Here is a 13431-nt window from a genome sequence, read left to right as displayed (position 1 = left end):
ATACTTCAGTTTGAAAACACTTTATTTTATGCTAAGACCTCATTCTCCTTACCCTTCTTTAATTACAGATTCTCTAATAATAAAAAAGGTTTTGATAAAAAATATATTTTGCATGAAATCTATATATCTGCCACTGCAGCACCTACAGTGCCTGGCAAAAGTATTGAGCATTTTAACCTGTACATATAAAGAACCACACTGAGAGTAGTATCACTTCAGCTTTTGCAAAAGGGGAGAGTCTCAGTTGTGTCTCAGGACAACTCCAACTTGTCCCCCTGCAGCAGCCTGGTTTTATTGAAAGTGGGCTGGGGGTCAGTCATAAAACAGAAGCTTAAAGATAAGGAGTAGAGGGGTCTCTGAACCAGCTGAAACCGGTTTCTCCAAGAATAGCATGGTCCACCTCACCTTGTCTCCAGCTTAGAGTAGAGAGGCAAACTTATTCATGAGATAACTATTTGCAAACCTCTGGCAAAAAGTATTGGCAAAAGGACCATGGTAACTTTGGAGGAGCAGTACTAATCCACAGCTCATATTGACAGGAAAACTACTAGTAATTAGGAAGAGTTGTCTGCAATAAGACACTTTACAGTCTAATACACTTCACACATTTATGTTCTTTTAAAACCCTTCCCTATAATGGACCATAATAATTAAATAAACATCAATATGTAAGATTAAATATAAAGGTTTTCTTTACCTTTAATTTCCCATAAGACCCCAATCATTAGCAGCTGATCTTGAAAAAAGGTGTAATGTTAAAGAAGACAATTCCTGTAAAATCTCACCTTTATGCATAATTTTTACAGAATATTTGTTCTTTGCTTGTTTATAAATGCAACAGTTGCTGTTGTTTTAATTTTGTTTGTTTTTTATAACCTTTAAACATATTCTGTATTTGTAGGCTGGAAAATAAAATATTACAAAGAAATTTTACACTTCAACCCATTTCATAAAAAAAATACACAAGGATCTCAAGTTTCTTTTGCTTTTGTTTTATTTTCATAAATTAGGGAGCGGACACCTTGTGGTCACAGACCAACATGCATTTGTTATGTATCACCTTTTTGACACTATTACATGAACTAACAACTGTAGCTTTTCCAAAACAGGTAAATTAAAGTTGTACTGCCATGTTTCTGGCATCCGGGAGAAAATTCTGTTTTATTTGATGCAGTTTCTTTTGGTTCAGAGTCAGCTGGAGTTTGACTTAGTTGGCCTTGATGTAGGATTCATAGAGGGAGGTGAGACGAGTCTGGAGGTCCTGGGCATAGGGGTCCAGCCTCTCCCTCAGGTTGTCTACGTATGGGGCAGCGATTTCCTTCACCTGCTGGGCTCTCTGTGTGAGGTGATCCTGGACTCTCTCGGTCACGGGAGCGACTCTCTGCTTGAAGTCTTCCAGGTGCTGGTCAACCTTCTGCTTCAGGTCGTCGGTGTAGGGCCCCAGGTGAGTCTGCAGCTCCTGCACACTCTGCTCCAGCTGAGCCTTCAGCTCCTCGCTTTTCTGGATGACGGTGGTCCTCAGGGTCTCAGTATCCAAACTCTCGGTGTAAGGGGCCAGCTCCTGCTTGAGCTGCTCCACTCTCTCTCTGATCTGGACCTTCAGGTTCTCAGTGTAGGGCTCCAGCTTCTCCCGGGCGAGGTTCAGGTCGGTGTTCAAGCGATCTCTCAGATCTTCTGCCTCTTGGGTGACTCTGGTGATCAGTTCCTGGGCTCTGGGTGGGAGCTGCTCCTGCAGGGTGACTGCATACTGGCTGGCTGCTTCAGCGCCGTCGGTGAGACGGGAACTGAACAAAGCGACAGGAGACAGTGAGTTTACACTCTGCAAAATCTAAATAAAAGCCATGCTTCATGTGATGGTGTATGTCATACCTGATATCCTGGCCAAACTGGGACTTTCTGATCATCTGAAGGGTGTCATCAGCTGTCTGGGTGGCTTTGCCGACATAGTCCCAGAAAGCATCAGTCATTACTTCCAGCTGTGGCTTGGGAGCGTCAGCGTAGAAGAGGTTGGCATTGCAGCCTGTTGGACAGATAGAAGGATAACTTGAAACTACGGCAGCTGTCTGAAGGTACAATTCAGTCATTAACAAGACTTTAAGCTTCATTTTGATTTGCCCCCAGCTTACTTACCGGTGAAAACGGCCAGGACGAGCACAGCAAGGACCTTCATGGCTCTTTGAAGCTACAACAAGAAAGAAAAAAAAAGTCACAAAAGCATTTTCCTTCAGTAAGCTTAGATGAAAAGAGCTTCCTCCATTTCTTCTTCTTACCTGAGTTTACAAGAGTGTCTGTAAATCCGCTCAATTGTGCTGGTGTCGAAGTAATGAAGCTCTGCAGCTTATATAGTGAATTCGGACAGTAATGATCCCAAAGTCCAAGAGGTAGTGCTTTGCTGTCACCTTGCCTCACCCTTCTTTCCCTGCTGATATTTTGTAGCAGACAATCTATGTAACAAGTAAGTACAGACCCCTTCTGTCCCAGAAATGTCATTTAAGTATTGGTTTGATCCTATACAATTACCACTTTAAGAGGAAATGATCAATGTAAAATCAAGATTACACTGTTATGTGTTTGTGCTTCATGATTACAGCAGTGAAGCTAAATCCATAGTGTTAACTCTATTTGACCTTATGCTCATCTGAAAACCTTCAGCTCTTTACTACAGACAGAATCCACAACATCACTGTCACTGAATTCCAACTTTAAGCAGACATACAGTATATTTCTATAATCTTTATATTATGCCAACAATTTTCAGGGTAATTAATAGTTGTTGCTTTTGTGTCATGCCAATGTTCAGCAGTCTTGCATATCTGTCTGACCAAAGGTTAGTACATTCAGGCATCGTCAGCCTCTGAGGGACAAAGTAGCTTCTGCTTCAGTTAGATGTGTCAGAGGTCAATTCTCATAAACACATTTTAGAGTTTTCTTGAATTATGAATCTTTCACTCAAAGAACAATATTAGGCCATTTATAGTGTTAAAAGTAGCAAAAGTGCAGCCATCCCTTGAACTTTCTAATGTGTTGTAAAATTGCTACAAGAAACTTGAGTGCATTTTATCTTTCATTGGGGTTTTATGCAAGAAACCAATGAGAAGTAGCACATTATTTTGAAGCAAAAGGAAGTGGACTAAAGCTTCTTAAAGGAGTCTTTTCTGTACTTTCTTGTAGACGGCATCATTAGTGGTGTTCCCATTACATATGTGCGCAAAACTTTGTCGATATTCTGCTAAGAGTAGAAAATCACAATTTGTAATTGTGGTGTTTTCATTAAAAAAGTAACACAATTAAAATCACACGTGAATACGTTTGTCCACGAGATAAGTTGTTAAAAAATATGCATCGCCATCATTCTCCTGCCACTTCCTGTTGTCTTCTTTATCTCTTCTGCCCATAGTAAGAACCAGTTGTTGATCACATTGTGTGATGCAAAAAAAAAGTGTTTTCATTTAAGTTTTGAAAAATACACTAATTTTGATACAGCTGGAAAACCACCTCATCCACACACAAACACTTTTTAGCAAAACATTTTATTTTATTTTTTTTAATTAATTGCCATTAAGAAATTTATTTTTGTGATTCCAATTGATCAATGGAAACACGTCTACTGTTGAGTCTTCACCCAGGTGAAAAAAAAGTTATTTATACTCCTCCATCATCTCCACTTCTTTTCCACAAATGGAAGTACTTTTTGACTCTATCTCAAAAACAGTATCCAGAGAGTTTAATATATCCCATAGCACAGTTCAAGATGTCATCCAAGAATGGAAAGAATATATCACAGCTGCAAACCAACCAAGATATGGCAATCAGCCAAGAAATCCATACATTGATTTAAAACACAATTAGAAGAATCAATCATCAGCTGTGCTCTCCACAAATCTGTGCTCTCAGATTTGTGGAGAGAAGAGAGCCATTGTTGAAATAAAGCCAAACAAGTCCAGTTTGCAGTTTGTAATGAGCTATGTAGGATGCACAGCTAACATGTAGAAATACTCTAGTCAGGTGAGACCGAAAATTTGCTTTTTGTCTAACATGGACAGAGAAGCTGTTTAGATCTGACAAGTAAATAAAATTTTACTTATAGCACCTTGTAAGATCACATAGTGTTGTCAAGAAAGCTAAAGGAGAAGGAGACTGAGAGGAAATCTTGCTAGAGGCTACAGAAGACATGAGACTGGGGCGGAGCATTATGTTCCAGCAGGACACTAACCTAAATATTTTTGGGACAAAGCTGTCCTGGACTGCTTTGTATTTCCCTGACACTCATTTAAAAATATCTCCTTTAGTAGTCAACTCATAAAACCATTCCAAATAGAAATGTCCAACAGGTACCTCCTGAATAAATAAAAGAAAACCCTTAAATGAGATAAAATTCTTTATTATTTAGTGAAAACTTAATTCCATTTAGAAAATATCCACCATGAATTCAAGTGGCTAAAATTAAGAAATGAACAATTTAAGTGGATCCATCTTGATAGCGCTTAATTCGTAAAGCTTGACCTGAAGACAAAGTCCACAAGTCTAACAGGGTCATCTTAAGTTATCTAGTGACTGGTAGTGCAGGACTATGTTGACACCTTAAAAGCTGGACACTTTTAAATCTTTCTGCAAACAGTTTAGGGAGGAAGTGACACTACTGAAAATTAAAGCAGATTTTTCTGTATATATTTTCCATCATTCAGGTATTCAGTGAAAATATATCTTAAAAAAAACAGCAGATATAGGAAAAAGAGCTGTTGTGACAGCATGGCAGGGACTCCTGGACTTTGGGCTCTTGACTACAACAGTCATCTGACTTCTATATATATACACGAAAGCAACACTGAGACACAGTTACTAACACGGTAAGCCCTGAAAGATACACACGCCCCAAAGCAGGTGAGACAAGCACTGCGCTTCAGACTACATATTTACAGAAAAATCTAAAAGTGTTGATGTCGCCTTATTAGTAGGAATTGCTTATTAAATATTAATGTCTTTCAGCAGGTTGCAGTCATGAAGGTGTTTGTGTTGCTAATCGCTGCAGTGCTCTCTGGTAAGATGCTCTTATTTAAACACAGAAATTCAAAGAGTAAGAATAAAATAAACAAGGACTGATAATAATAACAACAAATAAATAAATAGTAATAAAATAAATTAGGTCTGAAAATAATCTTTATTGACATCTTTATTTTGGAAGGCTGCAATGCCAACCTCTTCTATGCTGATGCTCCAAAGCCAAAGTTAGAAGTGTTGACTGATGCTTTCTGGGACTACATTGCCAAGGCCACACAAACAGCTGATGATACTCTGGAGATGATTAGGAGCTCACCAATTGGACAGGAAGTTAAGTAAGTTGCGTGAGGGACAGTTGGAGGGGGGAGGCTTATATTCTGCAGCATGTTACACAATCGTAGATATCCTGACAGTCATTTTGTTTTGTTTTGGTCATCTAGTGCCCGCTTGACAGAGAGTGCTGACTTAGCCAGCAAGTATGCTGTGACCCTGCAGCAGCAACTTTCCCCCGCAGCCGAGGACCTGATGAACAAGATCACCACAGAGGCTGACATGCTGAAAAGCGTGCTGACCCAAGAGCTCAGCTCCGTCAGAGGCAAACTGGTGCCCTACACAGAGAACATGAAGGCCCAGATCCAGCAGAGAGTTGAGCAGCTCAAGCAGGAGCTGGCTCCCTATGCAGACTCGCTGGACTCTGAGGCGCTGAGGTCCACCTTGATTCAAAAGAGCGAAGAGCTGAAGACCAACCTGGAGCAGAGCGTGAAGGACCTGCAGGCTCAACTGGGGCCCTACACAGATGACCTGAAGCAAAAGGTTGACCGGCACCTGGAAGCGTTCCAGAAAAGCGTAGCCCCCATGACCGAGAAGGTCCAGGTAGAACTGACCCAGAGAGCCAGTCTGGTGAAGCAAATTGTGGCTCCCTATGCTGAAGACCTGAGAGAGAAACTGGACCCCTACGCTCAGGACCTCCAGTCCCAGCTCATGTCTCTCTACCAGTCATTCGTCGAAGCCAACTAAGTCATCTTCAGCCTCTGCAGACATAGTTTAACACAATCCTGAAAAAGCGTTCCACCACCAACCATATGGAGGATGAACAACGAGATACCAATGTTGTACTGTAAATGAAACCAAACTGTCTGAATATCCACGTTATATTTATTGCTGAGTACTGAAAAAAAGCAAGACCCTGCACTTGACCACATGTATATATATGCTGTTTATTCTGTGTTGTGGAAAAAAACTGTGAGCATTTTTGTAATTTCTTTAAGTTATCTAAAATAAAATACCACATAAAAATGTCTGAACTTTGTCCATCTGTGTATAAATGCAATTATATAAGAGACTGTAGTGAGAAGATATTTGCCCTTCCATAAATCACACACCTCTCATTAACTACCGCAAAGACATGTGCTGTGTTTTTCCCAAGAGGCAACAAGTATTTTGACTTTATACTCTTTGCCTCAACATGTTTGGGCTTGTATCACAGTTTCGCCTTGGAGTTTCTCCACAGGCTCCCTATTGTTTTTGCCATGAAAGCGTTAGTGTGTTATCACTAAAAAAATCTTACTCAAAAAGACGTGATAGACCAACACGATTGTGGGAGAAAGTAAGATAAGCAGATGTCTTCACATATAAAATATTTTGGTAAAACTACATGCCTAACTTTCACATTACATGCTTGTTTTGATGCTGTTTTAGATTGTGTAATCTACCTTTTTCTCCTTTTAGTCCACCCCTTCACCTCCATGCTGACAGTGCCAGCATCCAACGTGGAGGGTTAGAGTCCAGCAATGATAGAGCAAACATGCATGCGCACACAACACGTTTGTTCTCCACTAGCATCAAAAGACATAATACAAAATATATTTCACAATGTTGTTAAAATGTTGTCTTGTTAACAGTTTTGACAGAAAGTTTTACACATTTAAAAAAATTTTTTTTTTTACATTTTTTCACACAAAAAGCTGTAATACTTGATTCCAGGCTGAGAGCACAAACATTTTAACCAAACACACCCATTTGTATGAGGTAAAGATAAAGTTTGTGTTTTTGTTATCTCTGTAAATAGTGTAATTATCCGAAAATGTTAGCTCCAGGGAAATTCTAACAAGCAAGAAGCTAACTGAAACCCTGTGAGGCTCTGCAATGGTAAATCTTATCTTCCATTTTCATGTTCCAGCCTGTTTTATTGCTGATTAGAGCTGTTCGTGCTGCCTTATCAGTCAGTGTGAGGCATTAAGAACTTGGTCCAAATGGCCACGGTAAAGGCAGCTGTTGGTACAATGAGAAGTTAAAAAATCTGGGGCATGATGTGAGTTTTCTAGAACATGACGTGGCACGCAAATAAGAAACTTGGTTTTGTTTCAATGGTGGTAAGAAGTCATTACTTGTGAATTAGTTCCAGTTTTAAAGAGACCCAGTGCCAATAAAGACCAGAAAGGGTTGTAGATCAGTGGTTTGTAGCAGACCCTCAAACATTTTCCCCTTTGTGGTTTTACAAGACTTACAAGCAAATAACAAAACCTGAAAATTTGAGAAGAGAGAAAACAGAAACTCAACTGTGCATCCTAGTGGCAGTAAAATATATTACCGTTTCACATTTATGAAGCATTAATGACAATTTACAAGAGATTACACAAAGGAGAACAAAAGCAGGTGTGAAATAATAATTTGAAAGAAATGTTAGAATTAGACAAATGCTGTTTTTGATACAAAATGTTCCAACAATCCAGTGAAAAGGGACGGCAAAAAAAGGGGAATTCAGTCTTATATGCCACGTCACCTTTGCTGTGGATTTCATTAAAAAGAGAAAGCCAATTAAAAAAAAAACATTTGAAAAGATGGACACTAAAAAGAGGATAATAGTAATTTAGGTTTAAAAGACATATATCATCAATTCTAAAGATTTGTTTCTTTCAGTTGTGGTCAGGCTAGCTATGATGACTTTCCTGACCAAAATCAAGAAATGTGTATAAAAGCATCAAAGACAAAGAAAATAAGCACAGCAGAGAATGCAAATGAAGGTCATCGAAAGGTGATGTATCTGCATAAACCAATGACCAACAAGGCAAAAGTAACTTTAGATTTATACAGTGACAAGGAATTCTAGAGAAATGCCAACTGAGTGCAGCAGCTTGGAGACTTAACAAACTGGCACCATACTCAGGGATTTAAAAGCACTCTCCAACACACAGGCCGCTTGTGCTTCACCATAGTTTTAAACAACTGCTTGCAATACAAACAAATTCAAAAGAATGAAATTTTGGCAACATTCAGATTAAATGTTGTACTCTAAAGCCAGTTGTTGTTAGTACCTTCATTTTCCTTGATAACTGTGTAGCTTTGTATTAGGTAGTTTTCTTATGGTTCTGTAAATCTCACTTTTCTCCACTTAGTCAGTCTATGTGTGGGAAAGCTGTCAAAACTTTCTCTTGAGGTCTCAACATTTGACACACCACCTGAGTACCTGTGTTAATTGCTAAGGTTGCTGTTGTAGATCTATTAACTCAAAATGAATAAAAGCATTTAAAGTTATATTTTCTCTGTTAATTCATGAACCAGCCCAACAAGTTCTAATTTGGTTTTGCTATTTGATGCACTTTTTCCTGTTATATTGTACTGTATTTATACAACAATTGAAACTGGTTCTACAGTTTAACTTAGCATTTGACTGCAGAACTGGATTCCCATGATTAAGGGGGAACCTCTCAAATGATAGAAGGTGTTACACTGCCACCGCGTGTTGAAATTGTGGCAGAGCAGCTTAACCTAATCAACTCTAACTTTAATCTGAAGTTACTATTAAGTAGATTAAGTTCAATTGTTAACAAATTTGTCAGCCACATTTGTCAGAATAGTGTTATTGCACTCTCAACCTGATGTCACAGTTGTGGCTCTAAGGCCTGATTTAAAAGATAGTCATCTTCAAACCCATGACCCGCTGTGCCTTATGGATGTTATTGGATGATAATTGGATGAGAGCCTTGCAATCAAAACCAAAGTCAAAGGATAGTGGTTATCATCTCTCATTTTACGTACGCACATTAATTGCGGAAATTTGTAAATATATTATAGTGGCACATATTGCATTGCTGACCAGTAATGAGAAACAACATGTTATTTATTACATTACAGAGCTGAAACATTTTAACATGAAAAATTAGTAGAAATACAAAACAAATAGTTTAAAGGGAATCAACAAAACTGAAACAGTTATATCGTGCTCAGAGGTCAGTTTTTGAGATGGTCACTGTTTGTTTTTTCATGCCGCCGTATCGCTCTTCGGGAGGTTTTCACATAGTTCTTCAGCCCAGTAAAGGTGAGTTTATCCAACAATTTTCTCTAAGTTTAGCAGATGTGCAGTGATAAAAACAAAAATAATCAATAAACTACAAATATTATATCATGTTTATTTGTTGCTGTGAATGTGATTTCTCTGTGAACCAGTCATTTTTACTTGTAAAGTCTCTGGTACTGAATATGTCCTACTGGAACCGGTGGGAGATGGATGAAGATAGAGAAGAACCTCACCTCACCTCAGAGTGTGCTCTCATTCATGAATCCAATCAATCACATTTAGTTTATAGTCTCAGTCACCTCTTTAATGGTTTATTACACCCGTAATGTAGGTAATCAGTTTCCATAAAAGATGTGCTATGTTTTACCTTCTTGCATAATATATTGAACCATGCTAATGAAACTGTCACAACACTGTAGGGAAGCAGCCAGAGCTGAGATGTGCAGTACCTCTACTGCCCTCTTCTGTACAGAGACTGCAAGCACCAAACACTGGCTAAAAATTAGAATGTCAGATGTTCTTTGATCAGACAAAATAAAACTGGAAACTCAAAACAGGACTTTCCATCTAAAAATGAAGAAAAATAAAGGGAACAGAGACGTCCAGGGATGTCATCTCTGGGTTGTATAATCTCTCTAAGGAAGCAGTACTGTCTGTCCACCCATTGCTAAAACAAACAAAGGAGACCATTTCAAATAATTGAAAACATTTTTCCACCTCTAATTTTGCAGCATGCTGTTTACCTCAATTCTGGGGGGAAAAACTAGTTTCTAAGATTGAAAATATGTTTAAAAGCTGCAAAAACCAACTTCTACTTAGCTGCATAAGTTTGGACTCATTTAAACTTAAGATTTTGCTGACCTACCTATACTTTTTATATCAAGATCTTATATCACTTTGGTAAACGTGCCCACTCTGGCTTGCAAAAGTTTTGGACTTTTTGTCCAAAGCCCTTTTGACCACACAGCTTTTTTTGCAGACACATGAAGATTTGATCCATAACTTCTTACAGTCATTGATCAGTTCAATTACCCTCAAAGCTTTTACTTATACAGGTGTTTCTCAGTATATTACTACTGTATATTGTCAAAATTCTCATTTATTTTAGTGACTTTGTTGATATGGTAAATCATGCAAAAGGAGTGTTGACCAAGTATTATTGTTTATGCTATGAATGGGAGGCTTTTCATTTGGCTCATTTGTTGGATTTTAATTATCTGTAAGCCATAATTAGCAAAGTGAACAACTGACTCTGTGTGAAATGAAACTATAAAACAGTTTCATTATAAATAGATTACTGAATGACACTGCCTTTTTTAATAATCTAATTCACCCTGTAAAACCTGTTCAACCTCAGCCTCATGCTATGGAACATTAAAAATCTTTGTGACGCCACAAAAGATCAATTTGTTTTACTCAAGCTAAGAAGAAAGTACATCTTCTGTCATTTCAAGGGTTTAATGTACACATTTCATTTACTTGGTTATTATATTTAGTTAAATCTGAAGTCATGTATTAAAAAAGCAGACAATCAAGTGTTCATTTATCAAACAAAGACAGAGCAAAATTGAAAGTTTTAGAACAATTGAGTTAATCCCTCCCAAGAATGATAATTAAAAGTAACAAACTACACATGGGGAGTTCACTTTTTCCATGACTGTAGATGAGCTCATGTGAGAAGCAGCAGAGTTATTTGTTGGTATGGGAACAATCCAAACAGTTGTCCGGCTGCTTTACTGAAAGCAAACAATAACCTTACTGCTCATAAAGATTCCCATCATTTGACAGTTACTGTCAACACATTTTATCACGACTAATCCTCCTCTGCTGAGCTTCCGAACAGTGCTTGCAGCATTAAGTGTGGTTGACCTGCTTGGACAAAGGTTATGGAGTACTAACATTGTTTTAGAATATAATCCCATTGTCAAGTAAAGTACACAGTGTCTGTCATCTTTGTGTTTGTCTTCTTAAAATAAGTTGTTGTTTTTGTGACTGTAATGGTTTTACAAGATAAAGAGAGTCTAACTCAGTTACATGAGAAAACAGTTCAGCCCCAAAAATAAATTGAACAAATGTTCAAGTAAACAAAACAATTTGCAACTGGTTATTTTGTCTAATTGAGGTTGTACATTTTTCAGATGGTGGAATTTGTAGTGTCTGTCTGGTCATTTACAATAAATTCACTAGATAAATGCGTTTTTCCTTTAAAAACTCACATTTGGCCATGTTAAAATCAAAGAGTCCATTGCCTTTTATTAGGATTTAATTCATTACACCAAAACAGTAGAGCATGATTGTAAAATGGACAGAAAAATATGGATACACTATCCACAGCCTTGACCGTTTGAGACGCATCCTGAAAGATGTACCTGAAAGGTGATTCTTCAAAGTATTGGCACAGAAAGATCAATGCAAAGCACAAAGATTTTTATTTATACATGGAAACAAATGAAATCACATATCCCCTTTTTTGTCCACTTCAAAAGTATGTTCTACTTTGTGTTGATCTATCACAAAATATTTTCATAAAATATTTTGACAGTTGTGATTGTTGCGTGACAAAAGTAAATTTTAAAGAGCAGGAATGCTACTTGTGCAGATAAACATAACATTGAGATGGACATTTTTTATCTTCCCTCCCTCAGTTTGCAGTTGCATGCATTCACTTTTGAGGACAGAACTGCACCAACTTCTTTTGCAAGAGTAAATATGCCAATAATGTGCTTCAAAAGTAATTATTATGGCTTTTTCATATAGGAATTCATACGTTTTATTGATTTGTAATGACTACTTGTGGACAAACTTGAAAAAAGAACAAATTCATAAGTTTACAAACATCTTTGCTTTTTTGTTTTCTTTGTAAAATTACATAAACATTGGTATTGCACATATAACTACAGTTACGATGTACCCTTTCTGATAATATTATTTTTTCTTTCTTGACAGGCAAAGAAAAACTTGAAGCAAAGAGCTGAAAATAACTCTTGAGCTGTGTTTAAAACTGAGTCAATGTTTTAGTTGCAGGAAAAAAACATTACTGTTATTTACATCAGAGGTCATCCAGCATTAGGTAGGTCTGACGTAACAGGCCTGAGCAAAGCTTTAATTGTATTAAACCAACTTTAATTAGCATATTAAACTAAATCAAAGTCTTTTTCAATGCCTGTGATATTTTTGTATTTCAGTTTTCAGCTCTTCACTAAATAACGCAGTTGCATTGAGTGACCCTTTTTAAGCTGCCAAGAGAGGTAGAGACAGCTCTGTAATGGCATATATAAAGTTGCATCTGCATTGCAGCTTTAGGTTTTACTGAAGCAATGACAGAAGGTCTGTTCAACCAGTTGTGGGATCTAACGCATTGTGTAACATTCAGCACTCACCTCTTTTCATAACTGAGATGTACATGAAGGAGGCTGGCTGAACTGGATCGTGACAGATTAGATGACAGTAATATGACGTTGTGGAGTTACTGGTGGGCAGTGGAGAGACTTTTTTTTTTTTTTACTGTAATTTAGACCAGTGGTTCCCAACCCTGGTCCTCAGGCCCCCTTTCCTACATGTTTTAGATGAGTCTCTGTCCCAGCACACCTGAATCTATTGATTGCATGACCTCCTCTGCTGTTTATCACACAGTTATGTAATTCAGGCGTGTGGCAAAAAGAAGACACCTAATCATGGTTTGAGGACCAGGGTTGGGTACCACTAATGTAGAAAACACAGTGATAGGTTTATTTTAATTCCTAACCTGCAAAGAATCAACCAGAGACACAATTTTCTTTTCTGCAGAACAGGAGAGTGGACCCGAGACACGGAAAGCCGCTGTCAAACACTGTCTGGGATCAACTCTGCCCGATCTTTGTCTGCATTTGGCTTTATTAGAAAATACAAGGAAGGAGGTTGGGCTTTTTCACATAGTCACACAAAGAATTTGACCAATGACCTTTGCTACAGGGTGTTCTGGAACCTTCTGTGGGCATGCCCTTACAAGGGCATGAGGCTGACCGCAACTAATCAGTTTCACATGAAGCTGATAACAGGAATGTGCAACCATCTCTAGCCTCCAGGCAAACATCCTAAAAATGGTTAATAGTGTTTCACAGAAGAAAAGGAGTCAAGTAAACAACACACAAAATAAT

General features: G+C 38.0%; 2 protein-coding genes across 3 annotated transcripts; one reads left to right on the top strand and one right to left on the bottom strand.

Moving 5' to 3' along the window:
• Window positions 1-971: 971 nt before the first annotated feature.
• LOC116717394 (apolipoprotein A-I-like) lies at window positions 972-2341 on the bottom strand. The gene is made up of 4 exons (XM_032558748.1): window positions 2271-2341; window positions 2131-2182; window positions 1870-2020; window positions 972-1784 (listed from the first exon to the last, which is right to left on the bottom strand). The coding sequence occupies exons 2-4, from the start codon at window positions 2168-2170 to the stop codon at window positions 1208-1210; spliced, it is 768 nt and encodes a 255-aa protein (XP_032414639.1). The 5' UTR covers window positions 2171-2182; window positions 2271-2341; the 3' UTR covers window positions 972-1207.
• A 2466-nt stretch (window positions 2342-4807) lies between these two features.
• On the top strand, window positions 4808-6298 carry LOC116715620 (apolipoprotein A-IV-like). 2 transcript variants are annotated; one of them, XM_032556120.1, is made up of 4 exons: window positions 4808-4881; window positions 4987-5038; window positions 5183-5333; window positions 5439-6298. In XM_032556120.1, exons 2-4 carry the CDS (start codon window positions 4999-5001, stop codon window positions 6013-6015), a joined length of 768 nt encoding a protein of 255 aa, XP_032412011.1. In that variant the 5' UTR covers window positions 4808-4881; window positions 4987-4998; the 3' UTR covers window positions 6016-6298. The 2 variants fall into 2 exon arrangements, with proteins under 2 accessions (XP_032412011.1, XP_032412020.1); XM_032556129.1 differs by having other exon boundaries at window positions 4821-4881; window positions 4990-5038.
• The last annotated feature ends 7133 nt before the right edge of the window (window positions 6299-13431 follow it).

This window comes from Xiphophorus hellerii, chromosome 3, assembly GCF_003331165.1.
Source record: "Xiphophorus hellerii strain 12219 chromosome 3, Xiphophorus_hellerii-4.1, whole genome shotgun sequence".
NCBI classification, from domain to species: domain Eukaryota; kingdom Metazoa; phylum Chordata; class Actinopteri; order Cyprinodontiformes; family Poeciliidae; genus Xiphophorus; species Xiphophorus hellerii.
Note: the sequence above shows the minus strand (reverse complement) of the source record. Positions and strands in the feature narration are given on the sequence as shown.

Excerpts from the sequence above, each read along its gene's own strand:
- LOC116715620 (XM_032556120.1), top strand. The coding sequence starts at position 4,999 with ATGAAGGTGTTTGTGTTGCTAATCGCTGCAGTGCTCTCTG. Across the intron at positions 5,039-5,182 it reads AATCGCTGCAGTGCTCTCTG|GCTGCAATGCCAACCTCTTC; the intron begins GTAAGATGCTCT and ends TTATTTTGGAAG. Across the intron at positions 5,334-5,438 it reads CCAATTGGACAGGAAGTTAA|TGCCCGCTTGACAGAGAGTG; the intron begins GTAAGTTGCGTG and ends TTGGTCATCTAG.
- LOC116717394 (XM_032558748.1), bottom strand. The coding sequence starts at position 2,170 with ATGAAGGTCCTTGCTGTGCTCGTCCTGGCCGTTTTCACCG. Across the intron at positions 2,021-2,130 it reads CGTCCTGGCCGTTTTCACCG|GCTGCAATGCCAACCTCTTC; the intron begins GTAAGTAAGCTG and ends TCTGTCCAACAG. Across the intron at positions 1,785-1,869 it reads CAGTTTGGCCAGGATATCAG|TTCCCGTCTCACCGACGGCG; the intron begins GTATGACATACA and ends CGCTTTGTTCAG.